Raw genomic sequence first — 20,417 nt, forward strand, 5'->3', positions numbered from 1 at the left:
TATTGAACATACAGATCAGATTCATTTTAAAATGAAATGACATGCTGCTGTGCGTTTTATGTGCGTTTACCAGGACAGCATTTAGATTAAACCAGGACCAGACATTAGTAGGACATTTAAAAAAAAAACAATACTTGTGTGCATCTTGACACAGACCAATGGCACTGAAATATGTTGAGAAATTAAGGTAGCTCAAACTTGTATTTTAGTCTGGGACTGACGTTAGGATAAGTCCAGGAAACCGCACCTTAATGTTAATGCAATGTCTTATAATAAATGTCAAAGCACCAGTGGCCCCCAAACCCTTGCCCTGTAGACACGTTGGGCCCTATTTTAACGATCTAAGCAATTTAAAGCGCAAGGCGCGTTTGATATTAAAAATCTTTAATAGTCGTTTTCATGCATACCTTTATATTTGCATTTCGTTCCGTAATCTCCAGTCTGTGGCGAGCAAGCCAAATTCTGAATATTAAACCACGTAAACCATGTGTATCACGTAGGCGCCAAATTATGTTTCTGCCACTGTGTGTGTGTCCTCCATCAATCAACAAGCAACAACCAAAAAAACATATTAGGAAGATAGGCTAAACGGTAACATTAAATATTTTTTAACGGGAGCAATGTCCACTTGTCAAAATTATTTGTTATTAGGTACAACTATCGATAACTCGCATGCGATTGGTATGCGCATCTCGTTAGTTCCTTGATTAATAAATCGCTATCACCTGATTTCAGATGGAGCAGCACCTACGTACGCTGCGTCCCAAACCGCATACTTCCATACTATATAGTAGGCGAAAAGCACTACTTCTCATACTTTTTGACTACTATATAGTATGGAAGTAGGTGGTTTGGGACGCAGCGAGTTTATAGACAAGCTGGCAATATCCAATTCACAATCGCTCACCTGCGATAATGAATGGGATAACGTTACCACCTACAGTAGCTTTGAAATGCCTGGTTTAATCGTTTCACCCTAAGTGTGATATTTACCATTCCAAATGCTTTGTTTGAAACAACATTTTAACGTACAAAATGTGCTTTCACGACCATGGAAAGTTTGTTCACCAAACAAAATGGGTTAACATGACAAATTCCAGTGATCATATTTAGAGTAAAAATACGGTTTCAAAACATACCAAGACACCAAGCCATCGATCCGGATATTTGCAAGTTTTAATGGGGCCCGTGCAAGTTGACAAGTTTACATGTCACATAAAATTAATCGAAAACATTTAATGTATGTTTTTACTCACCTTTTCACGTGTAGCCTCTATCTCTCATCAGCAGCCCGTTATGACGATCTCTTCTTTCTCTTTTTCGGGTCGCACCAATTTCGCGCAGTACCGCCACCTGTCCGATGAAATTGCTCTATATTTTTTTAATCGTGAAAGCTTATATTTTTCCCTCTACACATACAAAACATTGGAAGCTTGTAAACATGTATTGGGACAGAATCACCTAAGATAATTTGTTCATTATTTCATCTACTGACATTAATGACAAATTCCAATATACACACACACACGTTTATTTGCAGAAAAGCAAAATAATCTGTTTGCATTTAGCTTCCAGACAGACTGGCTAGCACTGTTGTCTCACAGCAAGAAAGTCCCTAGTTTGAGCCCTGGTTAAGTGGCCTTTCTGTGTAGAGTTTGCATGTTCTCCCTGTGTCAGCGTGGGTTTACTCCGGTTTCCTCACATTGGCCAAAAACATGCAAGTTGTCAAATTGTCCCTCCCCCAGCCTGAGTCTGAAGAAAACTTGTGAATGAATTAAAGGGATACTTCACCGATTTAGCATTCAGCTTTGTATCTGTAGAAACCCGGCAGTATTACTGAATGACCATGTTTCCCTCCATCATTTCCCCCTGAGAGGAGAGATATCTGCATTTTGGTTCTGCAAAAAAGTCCTCCGATGATGCAAAAATCGTCATATTACATCATCGGAGGACTTTTTTGCAGAACCAAAATGCAGATATCTCTCCTCTCAGGGGGAAATGAGGGAGGGAAACATGGTCATTCAGTAATACTGCCGGGTTTCTACAGATACAAAGCTGAATGCTAAATCGGTGAAGTATCCCTGTTCTTGCCATGAATATAGCCATAAATGCTGGAATGGTATAAAGAATCAAAGTGTCATCTGCATTCAGAACTCACAGAGCAAAATCATGTGCAAAAGACGTCATTATAACGTCTTTGTCTAACGTTTAAAAGATGTTCCATGGAGGCATAATTTGGACTTGACTGTCATAAGAACCACACCTACAGCAATAGAGGTAGTGGGAAGTACAAAGTAGAAATGATGATTAAATGCAAAATGGTAGGTCTGCAGTTTTGAGGCTGTATATTAAATAGTAAAGAATTACATATATTTTTATTTGCCAATTGTGAATTCTTTATGTAGCAGGTATTTCTCCAGACTATTTGACAATATTTTTATTGTAAAAACACATTTCCATATGCGTTCATGACAGTCTCTGGTCAAACATTCAGATATTTAATAATTTTGGCACAACCACACACATCCAAAACGGGTCATGGTCTTGCATTCATACATAAGGTGAACCAAACAGACGTTCATACATTGAACCTTTCTGGCAAAGAAAGTCCCTAGTTTGAGCCCTGGTTAAGTGGCCTTTCTGTGTAGAGTTTGCATGTTCTCCCTGTGTCAGCGTGGGTTTACTCCGGTTTCCTCACATTGGCCAAAAACATGCAAGTTGTCAAATTGTCCCTCCCCCAGCCTGAGTCTGAAGAAAACTTGTGAATGAATTAACCAGTTCTTGCCATGAATATAGCCATAAATGCTGGAATGGTATAAAGAATCAAAGTGTCATCTGCATTCAGAACTCACAGAGCAAAATCATGTGCAAAAGACGTCATTATAACGTCTTTGTCTAACGTTTAAAAGATGTTCCATGGAGGCATAATTTGGACTTGACTGTCATAAGAACCACACCTACAGCAATAGAGGTAGTGGGAAGTACAAAGTAGAAATGATGATTAAATGCAAAATGGTAGGTCTGCAGTTTTGAGGCTGTATATTAAATAGTAAAGAATTACATATATTTTTATTTGCCAATTGTGAATTCTTTATGTAGCAGGTATTTCTCCAGACTATTTGACAATATTTTTATTGTAAAAACATATTTCCATATGCGTTCATGACAGTCTCTGGTCAAACATTCAGATATTTAATAATTTTGGCACAACCACACACATCCAAAACGGGTCATGGTCTTACATTCATACATAAGGTGAACCAAACAGACGTTCATACATTGAACCTTTCTGGCACGTCCACAGACATCCATAAGGGGTCATAGTCTGACGTTCATACACTGAACCTTTTTGGCACGTCCACAGACATCCAAGAGGTGTGCAAGTGTGACGTCCAGACACTGAACCTGTACTGCACGTCCACAGACGCCCACAGTGTGAACCAAATAGACAATCATACACCCAACCTTTCTGGCACGTCCACAGACATCCAAGAAGGGTGCAAGAGTGACGTCCAGATACTGACCCTGTTTTGCATGTCCACATACATCCACAAGGGGTCGTAGTCTGACGTTCATACGCTGAACCTGTACTGCACGTCCACAGACGCCCACAGTGTGAACCAAATAGACAATCATACAACCAACCTTTCTGGCACGTCCACAGACATCCAAGAAGGGTGCAAGAGTGACGTCCAGATACTGACCCTGTTTTGCATGTCCACATACATCCACAAGGGGTTGTAGTCTGATGTTCATACGCTGAACCTGTACTGCACGTCCACAGACGCCCACAGTGTGAACCAAATAGACAATCATACACCCAACCTTTCTGGCACGTCCACAGACACCCAAAAGGGGTGCAAGAGTGACGTCCAGACACTGACCCTGTTTTGCACGTCCACAGACATCCAAAAGGGGTGGTAGTCTGACGTTCATACACTGAACCTTTCTGGCACGTCCACAGACATCCAAAAGGGGTGCAAGAGTGACGTCCAGACACTGACCCTGTTTTGCACGTCCACAGACATCCATCAGGGGTCATAGTCTGACGTTCATACACTGAACCTTTTTGGCACGTCCACAGACATCCAAGAGGGGTGCAAGAGTGACGTCCAGACACTGACCCTGTTTTGCACGTCCACAGACATCCATCAGGGGTCATAGTCTGACGTTCATACACTGAACCTTTTTGGCACGTTCACAGACATCCAAAAGGTGTGCAAGAGTGACGTCCAGACACTGACCCTCTATTGCACGTCCAGCAGACGTTTAAAAGTGGGTCTGAACTAACGGACGTTATACAGACATGATCTGAATGTCTCCCAGACGTTCCATGTTTGGTGGGTAATCACTGTTAGTATGAACTTTTGTTTTTATCTTTCTTGTTTACAGCAAGTGTTCATCATAAATATTCATTTCATTATTTAACTTATCCTAGGGGCTTATCCTAAAATTATTAGACTAAAATATATGTTTGAGCTCGCTTAATTTAAAAACAACTTGCACTTACGCTTTTACTTTGTATCAATATGAATTGTTGATAAAAGGCTGTTAACAGTTACCAAAAAAGCTTAACTTCTTAAATATAACATAATATTTACATCATAAGATAATAGGCAGTCATGGTCTAATAGTTAGAGTCGGCCTTATAACCTGAGAGTTTTGCTGGTTCGAGTCTCACGGCTGACAGGTTGCGACTGAGGTGCCTTGAGCCAGCCACCTGTCTCCCAGTGTTTCCCGGGCACTGCAGTACTGCTCTGGGTGTGTATGTTCACGACATGCAGTGCGTGTTCACCACTCACTTGATAGGTTAAAGGCGGAGTCCACGATGTTTGAAAAACGCGTTGGAAAAGAAGACTGGCCGACTACCAAAACACACTTATAGCCAATAAAATCAAATTAAATGCCGGGTTGCGTATGTGTGGGGCGGGTCTATCAACAGAAGGTCCAGATTCTATTGGGCTAGGGGCGTGTTTGTTTAGGTGATTTCAAATATCAACATTGGCTTTCAAACATCATGGACTCCGCCTTTAAATACAGACGTCACATTTCAAGTATGGGTTACCATACATTGGTCATTATGTCACTTTTCCTTAAAAAGGATCAGATGGAAAAAAAACTAAAGGTGAAAACAAGAAAGCACTTTTTTTTAAATTCCAATCAAATCTATAGACATGTGTCTTATTGCCATTCTTCTTTTTTTCCAGTCATCACATATGCATTTATTCATTTAGCATATGTGACCAGTCACGGAAAGTAGGGACACAAGTCGGATCTGGGACATTTTGAGTTATTCACAGATCCTGAAAGTGCAGATTCTAAGCTTTCCAACGATATGTAACACATGGAAATCTGATAAGAATTGGAGAAGTTGTGGCCATTTGAAGGTAGGCACTCCAAAATTCTTAATGCTGAGAAAACGGCTTTTAAAGTTTGTGCTTTTTCACCCCTCTCAGCTGCTGGGAGGGACAATAGGGCTCATTTACATCTCATTGAGATAAGCCATACCCTCTGTAAAGCTCCCCCATGTAAATTTTGACCAATACCTTTTACTGTTAATTCACTGTAAAAGTTTGTGGTTAGACCTGGTTTAAGTCTGATTAAAAAAACGTAAAAATATTTTAAGTTTTGACTTATAATGCACATTTAACGGCTACACATACTTCATACGTGAGCTAAGTCATTAACATCGGTCAATTCAGGCATTATTCAAATTAATAGCAGATGCTCACATTGCCATCTAAAAGCTCATTATAGTAATGGGGGCAATCGAAACCACAGTCCTAAGCTATCTAATAACAATAGGGGTTTTGGCAATCGAAACCACAGTCCTGGGTTAACAACAACTTTGGGTTTTGGCAATCGAAACCTGAGCTGGCTAATAACAATTGCACTAAATGTGAGACTCTACGTGTACGTGTTCTTACAATGAACAAAAAACAACAAACTTTAATGTTTATGGAAACTCACCCCATAAGAAACAGAAAACTGTTCTTGCAGATCTTGTTCCCTCCAATGAAATAAGTTGTTCGGGCACACCTCTCTTTGTCGGTGTCTTTGTGGGTGTTATCATTTCCGAAGTTTGCACTGTGATATCAATGATATCAGATTGAGCCTGTCAGAGTGCTGCTTAAGTAGCCACGCTGTTCTCTTGGGGGGCGGGTCCATAACTAAAGTATCAAAAGCCGCTGCATGTAAATAAACACAGACAATGACCGCGCCCCCCGCTGCACGCTAGAATCTCGGGAAAAACAACCCGTTCTCAACAGCAAAACACACTTTAATGAAACCAATCGCTCACTCGTTCCTCCAGCAGCCAATGACTTCATTGAAAATATTGATAGACAAAACATGTAGCCAATTATATAACGTATTCAACAATGTCTATAGGCTTGTTCGACTTAATGCGGCGCCACAAGAACCGGCAGCCGAATGACGTCAGAGTTTCGCGAGAGCGATTTAAAAGCAAACTCCTCCATATGATTTCGCGGATCACTCTCGCGGTAGTTTGACGTCACCCGGCTGTCGATCTTTGCAGCGCCGCATGAAGTCGAACAAGCCTTATGTGACTTTTTGTGTATGTGTGTCTTCATGTTGTGATGCAAGAACTGACGTCAAAGTACCGCGAGAGCGAGTCGAATTAAACTACTCCATAAGATTTCTTAAAGAGCTTTCGCGGTACTTTGACATCATCCGACTGCGGCGCCGCATAAAGTCAGTGACACGGAACTACAGTCACGTGACTTCACGCTCGAGCCGGAAAAGAAGACAATGCTGAATAAAGTTGTAATTCTTGCTGTTTTTGGACCAAACTGTATTCTCGATGCTTTAACACATTCTTACTGACCAACTGATGTCACATGGACTACTTTGATGATGTTTTTATTACCTTTCTGGACATGGAAACCGTACATAGATTTTAAATGGAGGAGACATAAAGCTCTCGGACTAAATCTAACGTTAAAACATCCTAAACTGTTTTCCGAAGATGAACGGAGGTCTTTTGAGTTTAGAACGACATAAGGGTAAGTCATTACTTACATTATTTTCATTTTTGGGCAAACTATCCTTATTTAGTAGTCACGCTGTTCCCTTTGCGGGCGGGAGCGAAAACCAAGCTGCTTATACAGTATGTAAATACACCCAGACAATGACGCCCCCCGCTGCACGCTAGAATCTCCGGAAAAACAAGCCTATTTCAACCGCAAAATTTACGCTTTTAAATATACAAAAACTGCTATCTCAAACACGGAGAGGCTTCTTCGTGATCTCAACTAACAGATTCTGCAATAAAACGAAAATCACAAATTTTGAAAATAAACACTTTGTTGCTCATTATCTCGAAACTTGCGCTGCCGACTTGTGTCCCTAGTTTCCGTGACTGGTCACATATACATTCATCCAAAGTGTCTTATAGATCAGAAAATACACAGAAAAAAGCATCAAAAGTTTATTACATTTGCATAATTGTTCTAGTATCTGCTGCAGAGTAGTTCTAGTTACTATGACAAAGAAACGGTCTGAGCGTGACTAATCCATTGGAAGCCTCAGATTGATCTATGACACATACTTTCTGATATGGAAACTTTGTCTGAGGCAACACGTGCCAAAAAGTAAAAAAAAGCTTAAAAGGTATGTAGTAGAGAGCCTCCTTCAGACAAAATAAGATTATTAATTAAACTCAAAAAGCATGTTTTAAAGCCTAACTGCTCTATACATTGACATTGATGTTCTCCCATTAGGCCATACATATAGAGTTCCATCTGTTGTTCATATGCTAAATTGGTTGTAATTATATAGTGTGGTATTGCTATACTGTATTATTAAGGATATGTGTTTGACACTAGTGAAAAACAAATTTTATAAGGCATTTATAAACTAGCTGAACTAGCTTTAAGTGCAATCAGATCATGATGGCAGGTAGTCCAAAGACTTCATACGTAGAACATCATAATGTGTGGGTGTGTTCACAAATGATGCAGATGTACCATCTGCTTGAGCATACATTCCATTTACGTTCATAATCTTGCTATTAACCAATTGTTATTAACATAAACTTAATTAGATTACCTGTGGTTAAGTAGTGTTTAAAGAATGTTTTTCTTGCAATATTAATCATCCTCTACTGTTTATAAGAATTGTATGACACTACTGTGTCATCATTTAACACCTCTATTATTAAGAATATAATTCTTTCCAGAGGCAGGTACTAAAAGAACAAGACATTAGACACAAAGTAAATAGAAATTGGGACCATTGCCTAATTCACAAAGCTAACAAAATTATTTATAACAAAATTAAATGATACTATAATTATTATATATAGTCAAAGCTGTAACCTATTTATGATCATTATTCACTGTTAATTACTTTTAAAAATATATATTTAGGATAAAATACTTCAATTTACAATCCTATCTATCTGTCCGTTCTGTGTATTTAGGTCAGATTCGCCACACCACTAGATGGTGGTAAAACTCCATGTCCATGATTTCTAACGCGTTAACACGTGATTAACGTGTTAACACGCATCTACGCGTTAACACGTAGTGCGTGTTAACACGTGATTTACGCGTTAACACGTAGTGCGTGTTAACACGTATTTTTAACATGTTTTTGCCCTGTTGGCCTTCCATACGATCGAGACGTTTTGGCTTCCTAATATTGCACTTTTCAGTGCTTGTGCGGCGCGAATCATGACGCAGCACAATTTGCATGCGACGACTACCAGCCTCAGGTTTGTAGTTTGTAGTCGCTTAAACTTCACTACCCAGAAATCAATGAGAATAATTCGGCGCTGGTTGGCTAAATAAAGACACAACCCCTACCCTCGTGATTGTTCAAGGCGATCTGCTGGTCAACTTTAACACAGCTACATAAGGCTCAGATAATGTGTTTTTCCAGTGTAACCTGACGTTTCGTGAGTGCGATGGCCTTAAACTGCAGTAGATTTTACCGTCTTATTTTAGGAGCACACAGCGCGGCTGAGGTCTGCTCAAAGGGAACAGTTCAACATTACTCCAGTATTGCACGTGAAGAAAACAGACTGCTGCAGGTATGTGTGACAGCTATTACACTTGCAGGAAACACCTTAGGTTTGTAACTTAAAGTAGACAAATTTGGTGTTACTTGTTGTACAAGGTTGCAGAGTAGGTAAGTTATGTTCAGAACTATTTAAGTAATTCTGTTATGCAAATATGCAAGTATCTTATTTAATGTTTTAAAAGTGTCAAATTTTTGATAGTAGTTGTCTTTAGGTTTAAGTGCAAGGAGTTGCTTGTAGCACAATTCACCGTAACAAAAACCTTTACAAGACTTTTAGTATTTTAAGTATTTAAAGTAAACACTATTGGGTGGTTTCCTCAGACATTTTAAATTAATCCAGGACTAGCCCTATATTATTTAGGACAATTAAGTAGTATTTACTAACAAACCATACAAATAATAATACAGGTGTGCAGCTTGAGACAAAACAGTGACACTGACATATATGTTAAGATATGTCAGTACAAGATGTTTTTAAATTAAGATGAGTTTTATTTATTTATCCTTTTGGAAACTTGTTCTGTACCATAAAGCACGCCTGATACATCTATACATAATGACGATTAAACAAATAACAAAACAACCACAAAACAAAATATACAAAAGAGTTTCCCTTGCCCCAACAACCCCTCACTCATGAACAAAACATCAGGACAAAAAAAACTCAGACCCCCACCACATAACTAGGACAAAGTGCAGTTGTGCATACCCAGAGTCGTATAATAATAGAGTTACGACACTCACATAGACATCCGTTGTAAGAATGGAATGCGGAAGTAACAGCGTGTCATGTAGTGACGCATAGTTCCAAACGCAGCACTGAAGCCCATTCATTTCAATGACACCTGCTGGTAAATCGATGAAATTACCGTTTCTCTTTACATTTTCAGACATTTTATGAATATAGTCAACAGTGATATTTTATGAACTCTGCTGTAGGTAATGATTATCGTTAATAATAACTAGTACAATTTTTATATTTTAATGAGTTGTGTATAATGTGTGAATAATATAGATTTAATGGTTTAATATTTTATTACTGGTGGCCATCTACTTTATACTTATCTTTTTTTATATATTACGAGTAACACTAGGGGGCAACAGCGACAAGCTAAATGCCTTATAAGAAAGTCACACTGCTTCACAATGCTGCTATGTGTTTCATTGTGTTTGGTAAGTAATACGAGTGATGTATCCTCGAAAATCATGTATAATTATATTAACATTTAATGTGTACTATAAATACAATTAATTATCAATTTAGTGTGTTTCTGTTATGCTTCACTGTTACAAATAACCGTGTTGGCGATCTTTTTTGTGATTTTAATATAGTAAAAGTGTAGGAATTATGTTTTTAGCAGATTGATAGACATTTATATAGCCATATTTTTGCTATAAAAATAAAAGATAAACTGTGTTGCTGTAGTTGGTATAGATAACCACAGTTATCTTTGGGTCATCATTAACTGTTTATCTTTATTAACTGATTTACTGTATTTCCATCACTCCCTAGTAAAAAAAAACCGTTATAAACATAGTAAGTATAGTGATCAATTCACATTACAAGCTAATATTTACCTAAAATAGCTGAAAACCTATGCAAACAGATTGACAGCCCTGCTTGGTTAGGAACTGTAGAACGTTACATGAATCACGTGACCGCGCGGCGGCGAGATCAAAGCGTTTCGTAACTCTCTCTTTATATGACTCTGTGCATACCATGATAGTCCCACAAGGGAGAAAGTGCATGGTGCTATTTAAAAGTGCTGTCCTCCAGGTACTCCTTATTCATCAATACAATGCTAGTTGGTATAAATGACTTGCTAGCTCGATTTGTTTGAAAATAAGATAGCCTAAACCTCCTTCCTGATGGCAACATCTCATATGCCTGATGTAGAGGATGTGACACATCTTTATTTATTGCTTGACCTTTCTTCAACACCCTTCTTGAACAGGTACTTGCCATGCTTTCTAATTCTTTCCTTGCAACCTTACTGGCCAAATTAACTAATTAAGGCAGCTCTGTTTCTTGTTTACAAATGAAAAGTTAGGAACTAGCCCAATTTCTTTGCAGTTGTCATTTAGTTTAATGCTGTGGTTCTCAAACTCTGGTGTGCATACCCCCCCACCCCCTTATATATTTTATAATATTACCATATAATACTTGTTTTACGTGTTATTTTAAAAGACCTGTCAAATTGAATGATTCAACACCCATGTTTTTAACGTCATTGATGAGTTTTAACTTTTCTTTTTATATATATTTTTTAATTTCATTAATACATGTTCTATAGTTTGTGGCTAATTACTATAATGACCTGATTCATGTTTTCCTATTTTGAACAGAGAGTGATTCAATCTAGAATGCCATATTCAGATGCATGAAATAACTGTATCTTCTGTTCCTAAAAACATTTTTCCCATTTCCTACTTGCTGTTGAAAATTATAAACCTGCCCTTGCTATCACAATTCCATGCCCGAATTCCATGAATTCTTAAATGTTCCCTTTAACTAAATTTTTGAATATCTGTTTCTGAGTGTTTAAGAACTTCCTTAGCCAGCTTATCAACTAGGGGTGGGACAATATATCGATAGGGCAATGTATCGTTGGTCTGTCTCTGGCGATACGAGAATCGATATGCTGGCACAAAATATCGATAAATAAATGAATACACACGATACTTTGAATAGATTTCCCAGCCTCATTACTTTATGGCTCCTCGGGGTGGCCCTAAACACATGAATTAGTGAAACGTGAAGAGATTAGGATAGGATGGCGGATGCGCGCCTCAGCCACATTTCAGTCCAAATGCTTTAATACCATTGATTGGCTGGTAAAATTTTTATACAAAACACATTTTTATGTTGTTAAAGGAATAGTCTACTCATTTTCACTATTAAAATATGTTATTACCTTAACTAAGAATTGTTGATACATCCCTCTATCATCTGTGTGCGTGCACGTAAGCGCTGGAGCGCGCTGCGACGCTTCGATAGCATTTAGCTTAGCCACATTCATTCAATGGTACCATTTAGAGATAAAGTTAGAAGTGACCAAACACATCAACGTTTTTCCTATTTAAGACGAGTAGTTATACGAGCAAGTTTGGTGGTACAAAATAAAACGTAGCGCTTTTCTAAGCGGATTTAAAAGAGGAACTATATTTTATGGCGTAATAGCACTTTTGGGAGTACTTCGACTCGGCGCAGTAACACCCTTCCTCTCCCATTATGAGAGTGAGAAGGGGAGTGGACTTTTCAGGCGAGTCGAAGTACTCCCAAAAGTGCTATTACGCCATAAAATATAGTTCCTCTTTTAAATCCGCTTAGAAAAGCGCTACGTTTTATTTTGTACCACCAAACTTTCTCGTATAACTACTCGTCTTAAATAGGAAAAACGTTGATGTGTTTGGTCACTTCTAACTTTATCTCTAAATGGTACTATTGAATGAATGGGGCTAAGCTAAATGCTGTCGCAGCGCGCTCCAGCGCTTACGTGCACGCACACAGATGATAGAGGGATGTATCAACAATTCTTAGTTAAGGCAATAACATATTTTAATATTGAAATGTTTTTGCCACTCATTTGGACAAGGCGTCTATTCTTTGTAAACATACACTCAGTAATCTACCGATGGTGTGCTCAGCCCTTGCATAAACTTTAAATCAAACACAGATTCAACCACATGAAGATGTGGGGTCATTAGACAATGCATAAATGAGAGATAAAGAGAGCCGGAAAACCAAATGAACACCTACATTACAAATATAAAGGTATTTTGCTTCCTATTAAAGTTTGATCAATTGTGCATAATGACATGTGCAAAAATGCATATAGAGTCAAGTCTATTTATTATAGTAGTATTTGTCAGAAACTCAGTTATTATGGGGAAAAAGTTAATAATTGCATTCATTGGTATAAGGTGTGCACCTATATTCTAGCCTGACTATGTCATACTTAATTCTAGTCAGAATTTAAGTCTGATACCGCTCCATTGGGCTGTAATTATTTGCAATAGTACTTCGTGTTTCAACCACAGCAGGACAAAACATGCCTCTGCACCAGTGTTGAGAGTAACGCATTACAAAATATAATATATTACAGTAATATATTCGTTTTTGCTGTAACGCAGGAATATAACGCATTACTAATAAAATTTTGGTAATATTTTACTCGTTACAGTCTTATAACGCGCATTACAACAATGCATTTCAAAATTTGACCGTGTTATTTTTATTTTTTTATTTTTGATCAATGCGCGCGACCAGCATCCACACAGCATAAAATAGTTATGGCTGCGTCCCAAACCGCATACTTCCATACTATATAGTAGGCGAAAAGCACTACTTCTCGTACTATTTGCCTACTATATAGAATGGAAGTAGGCGGTTTGGGACGCAGCGTATGTCTGTCTCCAGGTGATGTATGCAGCATGTTCATTTTTAATTTTGTATTTGAAATGCGATTTGGACGCGGTGCGCGTTAAATATAGACACGTTTCTTAAAGAGCCGAATCTTGGAAATCCGCAGCTGTATAGCATTGACTAAAGTGGTCGCAATCAGGTCCGGTAGCGCCGCACATGCATAATTCTGCGAATTAGAGCACTAAGTAAAAGCAACAGAAAGTTTATATCGGTCTCCCATGCTGCTTGAACCTCAGAAGTAAAGAGACTCTTAGAAATCTTGTCAGTAACATCCATATCACACCAGCAATGACAAGGTAAGCTAACGTTGCTATGGTTACATTCCATATACATAATAGATTGCTAGGCTATTACTATGCTATCTACAGTTTTATTACAAACAGCAACCTAAACTACAACATAACATTAGTGTAGACTTAAACATGGTTATCTAAATAGAACATTTAAACATCACTGTTTAAAGTTTTTACCAGCCTTTGTATGGGAGCCTATATGCATTGTTTGGCAAAAAGCAGTGTTCCTCTGTTTGTCTGTGTTTTATATGTTAGTCTACATGTAATCCTTATATTCTACTGAAATGAGCTGTATTCCTTGAGACCTAATCCTCCAATAGGACTTTTTGATAAGTTGTGTCACTGTCAACCCAGTGCATGCCAGGTTTGTGCTATGAATCTGAATTAAAAGTGAATTAAAGAATAGAAATGAAAAGAGGGTGCGTGTCTTGCCATGTAATTAGTCTATAGGTTGCATTATAGTGGGCTCTAGCTCTATTGTGTTTGGTATGTGTACCATAATTTACCAGACTTTTACCAGATCATTTGTCTGTTTATGATTCTGACAGTGATTTTACTGTATTTTGCCATAAGTCTTCACCGTGCCTATTCAAAGCTCGAGGGCCAACACATAATTTCTAGATTTATAAGCATCAATAAACTACATTTTAACATTTTATAATGTCTAGTCATACTTCTGTTATTTTGATGAAAGTAACTCAAAAGTAACGCAAAAGTAGTGTAACTCATTACAATTCAGAGTCAGTAATATTGTAATGTAACTAATTACTTTCAAATGACAGTAATTTGTAATATATAATGTATTACACTTTGGAAGTAACTTGCCCAACACTGCTCTGCACTCAATTGGATAGACCTACAACCAATCAGAGCAACCGAGTGTGTGACGTATGTTGAAATGGCGTCTGTCCTTTTGCGGCTTGAACTGCTTATTTCGCTACAAATGAGACTAACATTAATAATTTATACTTGGTACCATTAGTAATCATAAAGTATCAATTAAATTATGGTACTAAGTCTGAGTTAGCTAACATACATCGACACCTACTGTTTACAACATTTCATTTATTTACTTGTTATTTACAAAGTCATACAGTCAGACTATCTCTTACCATTTGTAAGTTAGCCTGATAGGGAACACTGTGCACACAAACCCCCATTTTCCAGACTTATTTTTGGGGAAAAAGCGATTTTGTTGAAAAAATCTGGTTTTCAACAGGAAACAATTTTATTTGTAAATTCTAGTGATACTTCATTGGAAAAAAAATTAACACCATTCATTAAATATTTTGATTAATTTGTCAGAAAATAAAGTGCACTCGGTCAATGAATGAGTTCAGAAATGAATGAATAAGTGACAAAAATGAATAACCTTTCCACAAAAATGCAATAATTATGTAGGCCCATGTATGTATGTAACTGTGGTACTTTGAAGATAGATAGAAAATAACCATCTGCTTTAAATCAAACACATCTGACCTATTGTGTTGGCGCCCTCTACTGTTTTCCTGTGATTTTGTCTATATTGCGAATATAAGACGACCCCCCATTTTTCGGTCTTATTTTTAGTACAAAAACCTTGTCTTATATTCGGGCATATACGGTATATCCACGTTATTGTGCACGCCAATCAAAAAGTTCCTCTAAGCATACAGTACTTTATGTAAGCACTTAAAACATCTGGACTTAAATGTTGTTGCATTACTGAATGTGTCTGGCTGTGCATTATTAACAGTATTAATTCTTCTTTGCGTTACTTAAAAAGGGTGCTATAGATGGAATTAATGTAGATGTCTTGAATATTATACATTTTATTGTTATAGATATCTAAAAGTAACAGTGACCCACTTGCTTACCACCAAAGGGTGTTGAACAAGTGCTTGCATCTGTGTTCGTGTACTTTACTACCTCATTCACACTAGGTGTGTGCCATATCATACCGTTCATGATAATACTGGTATCATTTTTACATGATAAAAAAAATGTCATATCATGATATCAATGATATAGCGACGTGATGACGTATGGTGCCCTTACATTCCCCACAGCAACAACCCATGAGAGCAAAAGCAGCATGTCAGCAACGCGAGTACAACCAAGCTGTAAGCGATGAGGAGATACTAGCAGCAGCGGGTGCAGCCAAAAAGTAAACTAATGACTGAACCGAGCATCGCTGTGCAAATTACTTTAGTCACTGTTAAACTAAAGTGTTAAGGAGTTGCGTTATATAGGGAAAACACTACCAACTCGTACCACTGTGACAGTAACTTACTTTACTGACTGAATTAAAATACAAAAAAAATTCACAAATGTTCACATTCTGGTTTTACTGACGCACGTTTACTTAATATTTTATTAGACACATCCATCTTTTCTATTCATTTTCCATTAAATTATGCAAACTGATGAGTTTAAAGCTCCGTTTTACCCTGTTTTTTTCTTCAGCGACTGCCGCAAGGTGCGGGCGCATCGTCCACTCCTGGGTCCTAAAGTACACCCGATTTCTCACAACAGCCGATTTCTTCTGTGTTTACTGTATATGAAAATCTGATTTATTCACTTGATTTTTATTTGAACTACATAAACATTTATCTCACGGACCCATATCGGTAGGCCAATATTATCGGCCGATATTAGGCATTTTCCAAACTATCGGTATCGGCATTCATAATGGCCGAAAAATGAATATAAAAAACCCCGGACGAAACAGCCTTCAACCATGTCATGAGTGTTGCCGTTGTATAGTTTGTCCACCAGAGGGCACTCTACAACCTCCCTGTTGACAACACTCGTGTATAACGCGTCACACATCCTGCAACCTGCTTATCCAGGCAGAGAGAACAACGGTTAAGTGAGTTCATGGTAAGTTGGTCACGAGACAATTAAAGAAACAAGTTTCTTTTTAAAATGCATTATCATATTATTTTAGTTAAAACTCATAAATAACTACAAATAACTAATGTTAGGGAAATCAGTTAATGTTTTGTGCGTTTCTGGGAAAAAAAATCGGCCGATATATCGGAATATCGGATTTTAAAACCAACAAACATTTGTATTGGTATCGACCTTCAAAATCCTTTATCAGTCGGGCTCTAGTAGACAGCCCAGGCTTTGCAAACTGCAATAAAAAAAACACAGTGGCAAAACCTAGCACCACGAAACCAAAATATTCTAGCCAATAAACAACAAGAAGGATTTGGGGGTGGGGGTTGGGCGCGTTCATGAAAGCACGGAAGGGAGGGGGAGGATTTAGCTATGCTCCGTTTGTTTAAAAACAGTTGAAACATCAACAAAAAGTGACGTCACACAGATTCGCATAGAGCGCATTTAATGCTGATTCTTCCACTTTATGACAATGTATTTACACTTTGAATTAGGTAGTTTGTCATCAAGGACAGCTCATTGGGTGGAAATTGCCCTTCCTTTTCCGTAAATGTTTTCATTACTGCAAAAATTCTTAAAATATCATGATATAATTTTGAGGCTGTATTGCCCACCCCTAATTCACACAGCACTTTGGTCCCAGAAAATATCTGTAGAATTGGCAGACAGGCATTTGTGTGAACACAACCATGTCCAGTAAATGTTCTGGGATTGTTCCAGGAAAGAGGACCTCGTAACATTGCCGTAAGATACCCCGAAAGCCCTCTGTGTGAATGAGACGCAGAAACAATGGCATAGGAGTGTGTGGTAGCAAGGGAGTGAGGAAATCAAACGATCCCAGACAAAGTTTAAGTGTAATATGAGTGGGCCTTTCTATAATGTATCGTGTCTAACAGATACCAAGTAGAAAAGTTTGTCTCACCTGTGGGCCACAACATTTAGTTCTGTCGTAGTATACACCTTTAAGGAACTACACTAACCTTTTCCACTGGTGGCACTTGCGCTACTAACTTTTTCAGTTACTGGTGCAAAACATGATTTGGTCGCACAAATTAGTTATATTAAGCCGCTCTGGATAATAATGAACAATAATGAAACCCACCAACAAAAAATGGTCTACTATACTGCCCTACAAAGCGAAAGCGCAGTAACTACGCATTTGGTCAAAATTGAGTTAAGGGTTAAAATGGGCTTTGTGAGATCTGTTGTGTCTTGTGAAAAAGTCTCCTGGTTAAATTTTGTCCCATTTCAGAGAAATGTGTGTGCCAAAATTGCAGTAACATGTTTGACTGGCTGGTGTAAAAAACTTTAAAGCCATTTTTCTCAGTTTCAGTGTTTGCGTAGATACTGCACTTAGCCTTTGGAGGGCAGTATAGGCTACATGTGACAAAGAACTAATAATGTGTGACACAACACAATATTTTGATTTATTGAACGTTATTATTAATTTCACATTATAGTTCATTAATCCAACCACTAGGGATGCACCGAATATTCGACCACTGAAAATTTCTGGCCGAAAATGGCCCAAAAGAGCATTTTCGGTTTACGGCCGAAAGACTTTTATCACTGAAACAATATGGCCGAAATGTTTTGATGGCGCAAACAGAAACCGTGACCTGCACATGCTTGTCTAAAGCAACATCTGCAATGTGGACATATTTAACCGCAAAAAGGCATTAAAGTGAGCACCTTTCTGTAGGCACAGAGGCACATGTGGTTGAATTTGTCAGACATGATCGATCAGAAGTCTTGATGTGTAAACTTTAGAGAGTTGTGCTAATGTGTCTCATACTGTCAATTAACATACATTCGGCGAATAAAGCAATAAAAAACAACGGAACATTTTTATGTGGAGCGAATGTTTATGCTGTACTGTTTGGGTTCATTCACCCTTGGTCTCTGTGTGCGCGCACGTTTAAGGGCACTTGGTAGTACATACGAGAGACGCGTTTCAAAAAGCAAGTAAACATAAAGCCTTTCTGTTCTTGACCGGACACATACAAACAAAATGATCTCCATAGTACTCTTTTTCCAATAAAAACATTTGTTTATGTCTTAAAGGGACACTTCACCCATTTGCATTAAGCTTTGTATAGTTAGAAACCGAGTCATGTTTTTGAATGGTCGTGCATGATTCCCTCTGTTTCCCCTGAGACAGGAGAAATACAGATTTCAGTGTTACACTTCCTTCTTTAAATCATGTAAAAATCATCATTTTGCATCATTGAAAGAAGGAAGTCCTATATCTTTGTAGAGGGGGTGAGACTACAAACACTCCTTTTCTCGGTCAAATAGGCACCAAATTCTAAATTTATGTTACATGTCGACTACAAATATGATCCACTTTTAATAACGATGAATGTTTCCACGGGTGAAATGCTCCTTTAAGTAGAGGCCGACCAATATTGGATTTTGCCGATAACGATAGCCAAGCTGAGCACTAACTGCCGATAACCGATAAATTAACCGATAGTTTCTGACCATTTACTGAATTCAAACACAACACTCATAACTCATTCACTGAGCTCAAACATAACACAACAAAGTTGTGTTGAACTTTATTACCAAATTAGAATAAAGAATTGACAAAATAGTTTGTAGTTTTAAGTAAAAATAAATATGAATATTAACTTTCAACAAACCTTAGACTAAGCAAACTAAAACTATACCACAGAACAACAAAAACAGATTCAAACTATATAAACAGTATAGCATGAACTGTTGTAAAAAAAGTACAAATTAAATTAGGGATGCTCCGATCGATCGGCCGCCGATCGTAATCGGCCGATAACGGCATTAAATGACGCAATCGGCACTCACTAAATTTGCCGATCTCATGAGCCAATCTTTCTGATTACTTTTGTCATTTATAGCGTTCCTGGTGCAGCTGCAATTAGAGACCATTTTACACAGTGCAAGCATTTTGTAACCCGTTGCGCATGTGACGTACAGATTTGGATTTCTCTCTCTGCCTTTACAGAGATATGCATATTTTTTATGAGGACGCGCTCCGGTCCTCAGCGCGATGCGTCTTCACATCCCTATCAAACAGCATATACAACACACATCTATCGCGGACAATTGCATACTCATGCCGAAAGTTTATTACTTGCATTCGTTTTAAAGTTTTGAAGGTTTAAACTTACATTTTCCTCACAGCTGCTCTTGTTTGCGGACACCAGCTGCACGCATACACAGCAGCCGGTAATACTTGGTCATCAGTGCACGTGAAGAGAACGATCTCTCCCACGTCTTAAAGCTACAGTATCCTAATTCATCTCTCAATAAAATTACTCTCTGCTCATCAGTGAAGAACTGTTGTACTTCATACGAATGCGTGTATATTTAATTCATACAGTAAAGACTGTGAAGTGTTTTATTTTAATTACTGTGATTTCTCAAAATGCCTTAAGAGCACATTAATCTAATTAAAATAACAAATGATGTATTTCAATGATGATTAAAATCAGCTAAAACCAGACCATAACTGTTTGTAAGTTACTTTTCTCTCGGCTGCATAAAGGCTAAAGACATCTCGAATAGGACGCTTTAAAATTTTATTTAGCCTATTACAAACGTTAAAAACGTGATGGTATTAACTACAGCACAATGCAGCAAAAAGCAAGACATGTACACATTGTTTCGCATTTGTGTGGTGTTGTTTATTTCTACGCTTAAGGTAGCCTATTAATGTTAGCATCATCTAAGCATTGTTGGGAAATATATAAGTTACAACTAATGCAGCATCTATTTCTTACTTATACAGG

At 37.9% G+C, this 20,417-nt stretch overlaps 1 protein-coding gene across 6 annotated transcripts in view; it reads left to right on the plus strand.

Moving 5' to 3' along the window:
- Positions 1–8,710: 8,710 nt before the first annotated feature.
- Positions 8,711–20,417, plus strand: part of LOC129417554 (molybdenum cofactor biosynthesis protein 1) — a 187,259-nt gene continuing 175,552 nt past the window's right edge. For 2 of the 6 annotated variants that reach the window (XM_055172309.2, XM_073864849.1), the window contains exon 1: positions 8,716–9,055. In XM_055172309.2, coding sequence (XP_055028284.1) covers positions 8,930–9,055 — 126 coding nt within the window. In that variant the 5' untranslated portion in view covers positions 8,716–8,929. Of the gene's footprint in view, positions 9,056–20,417 lie in introns of all 6 variants that reach the window. The other 4 variants (XM_073864847.1, XM_055172307.2, XM_055172308.2 and 1 more) reach the window with 4 other exon arrangements.

This window comes from Misgurnus anguillicaudatus, unplaced genomic scaffold (genome assembly GCF_027580225.2).
Source record: "Misgurnus anguillicaudatus unplaced genomic scaffold, ASM2758022v2 HiC_scaffold_28, whole genome shotgun sequence".
Lineage (NCBI taxonomy): Eukaryota > Metazoa > Chordata > Actinopteri > Cypriniformes > Cobitidae > Misgurnus > Misgurnus anguillicaudatus.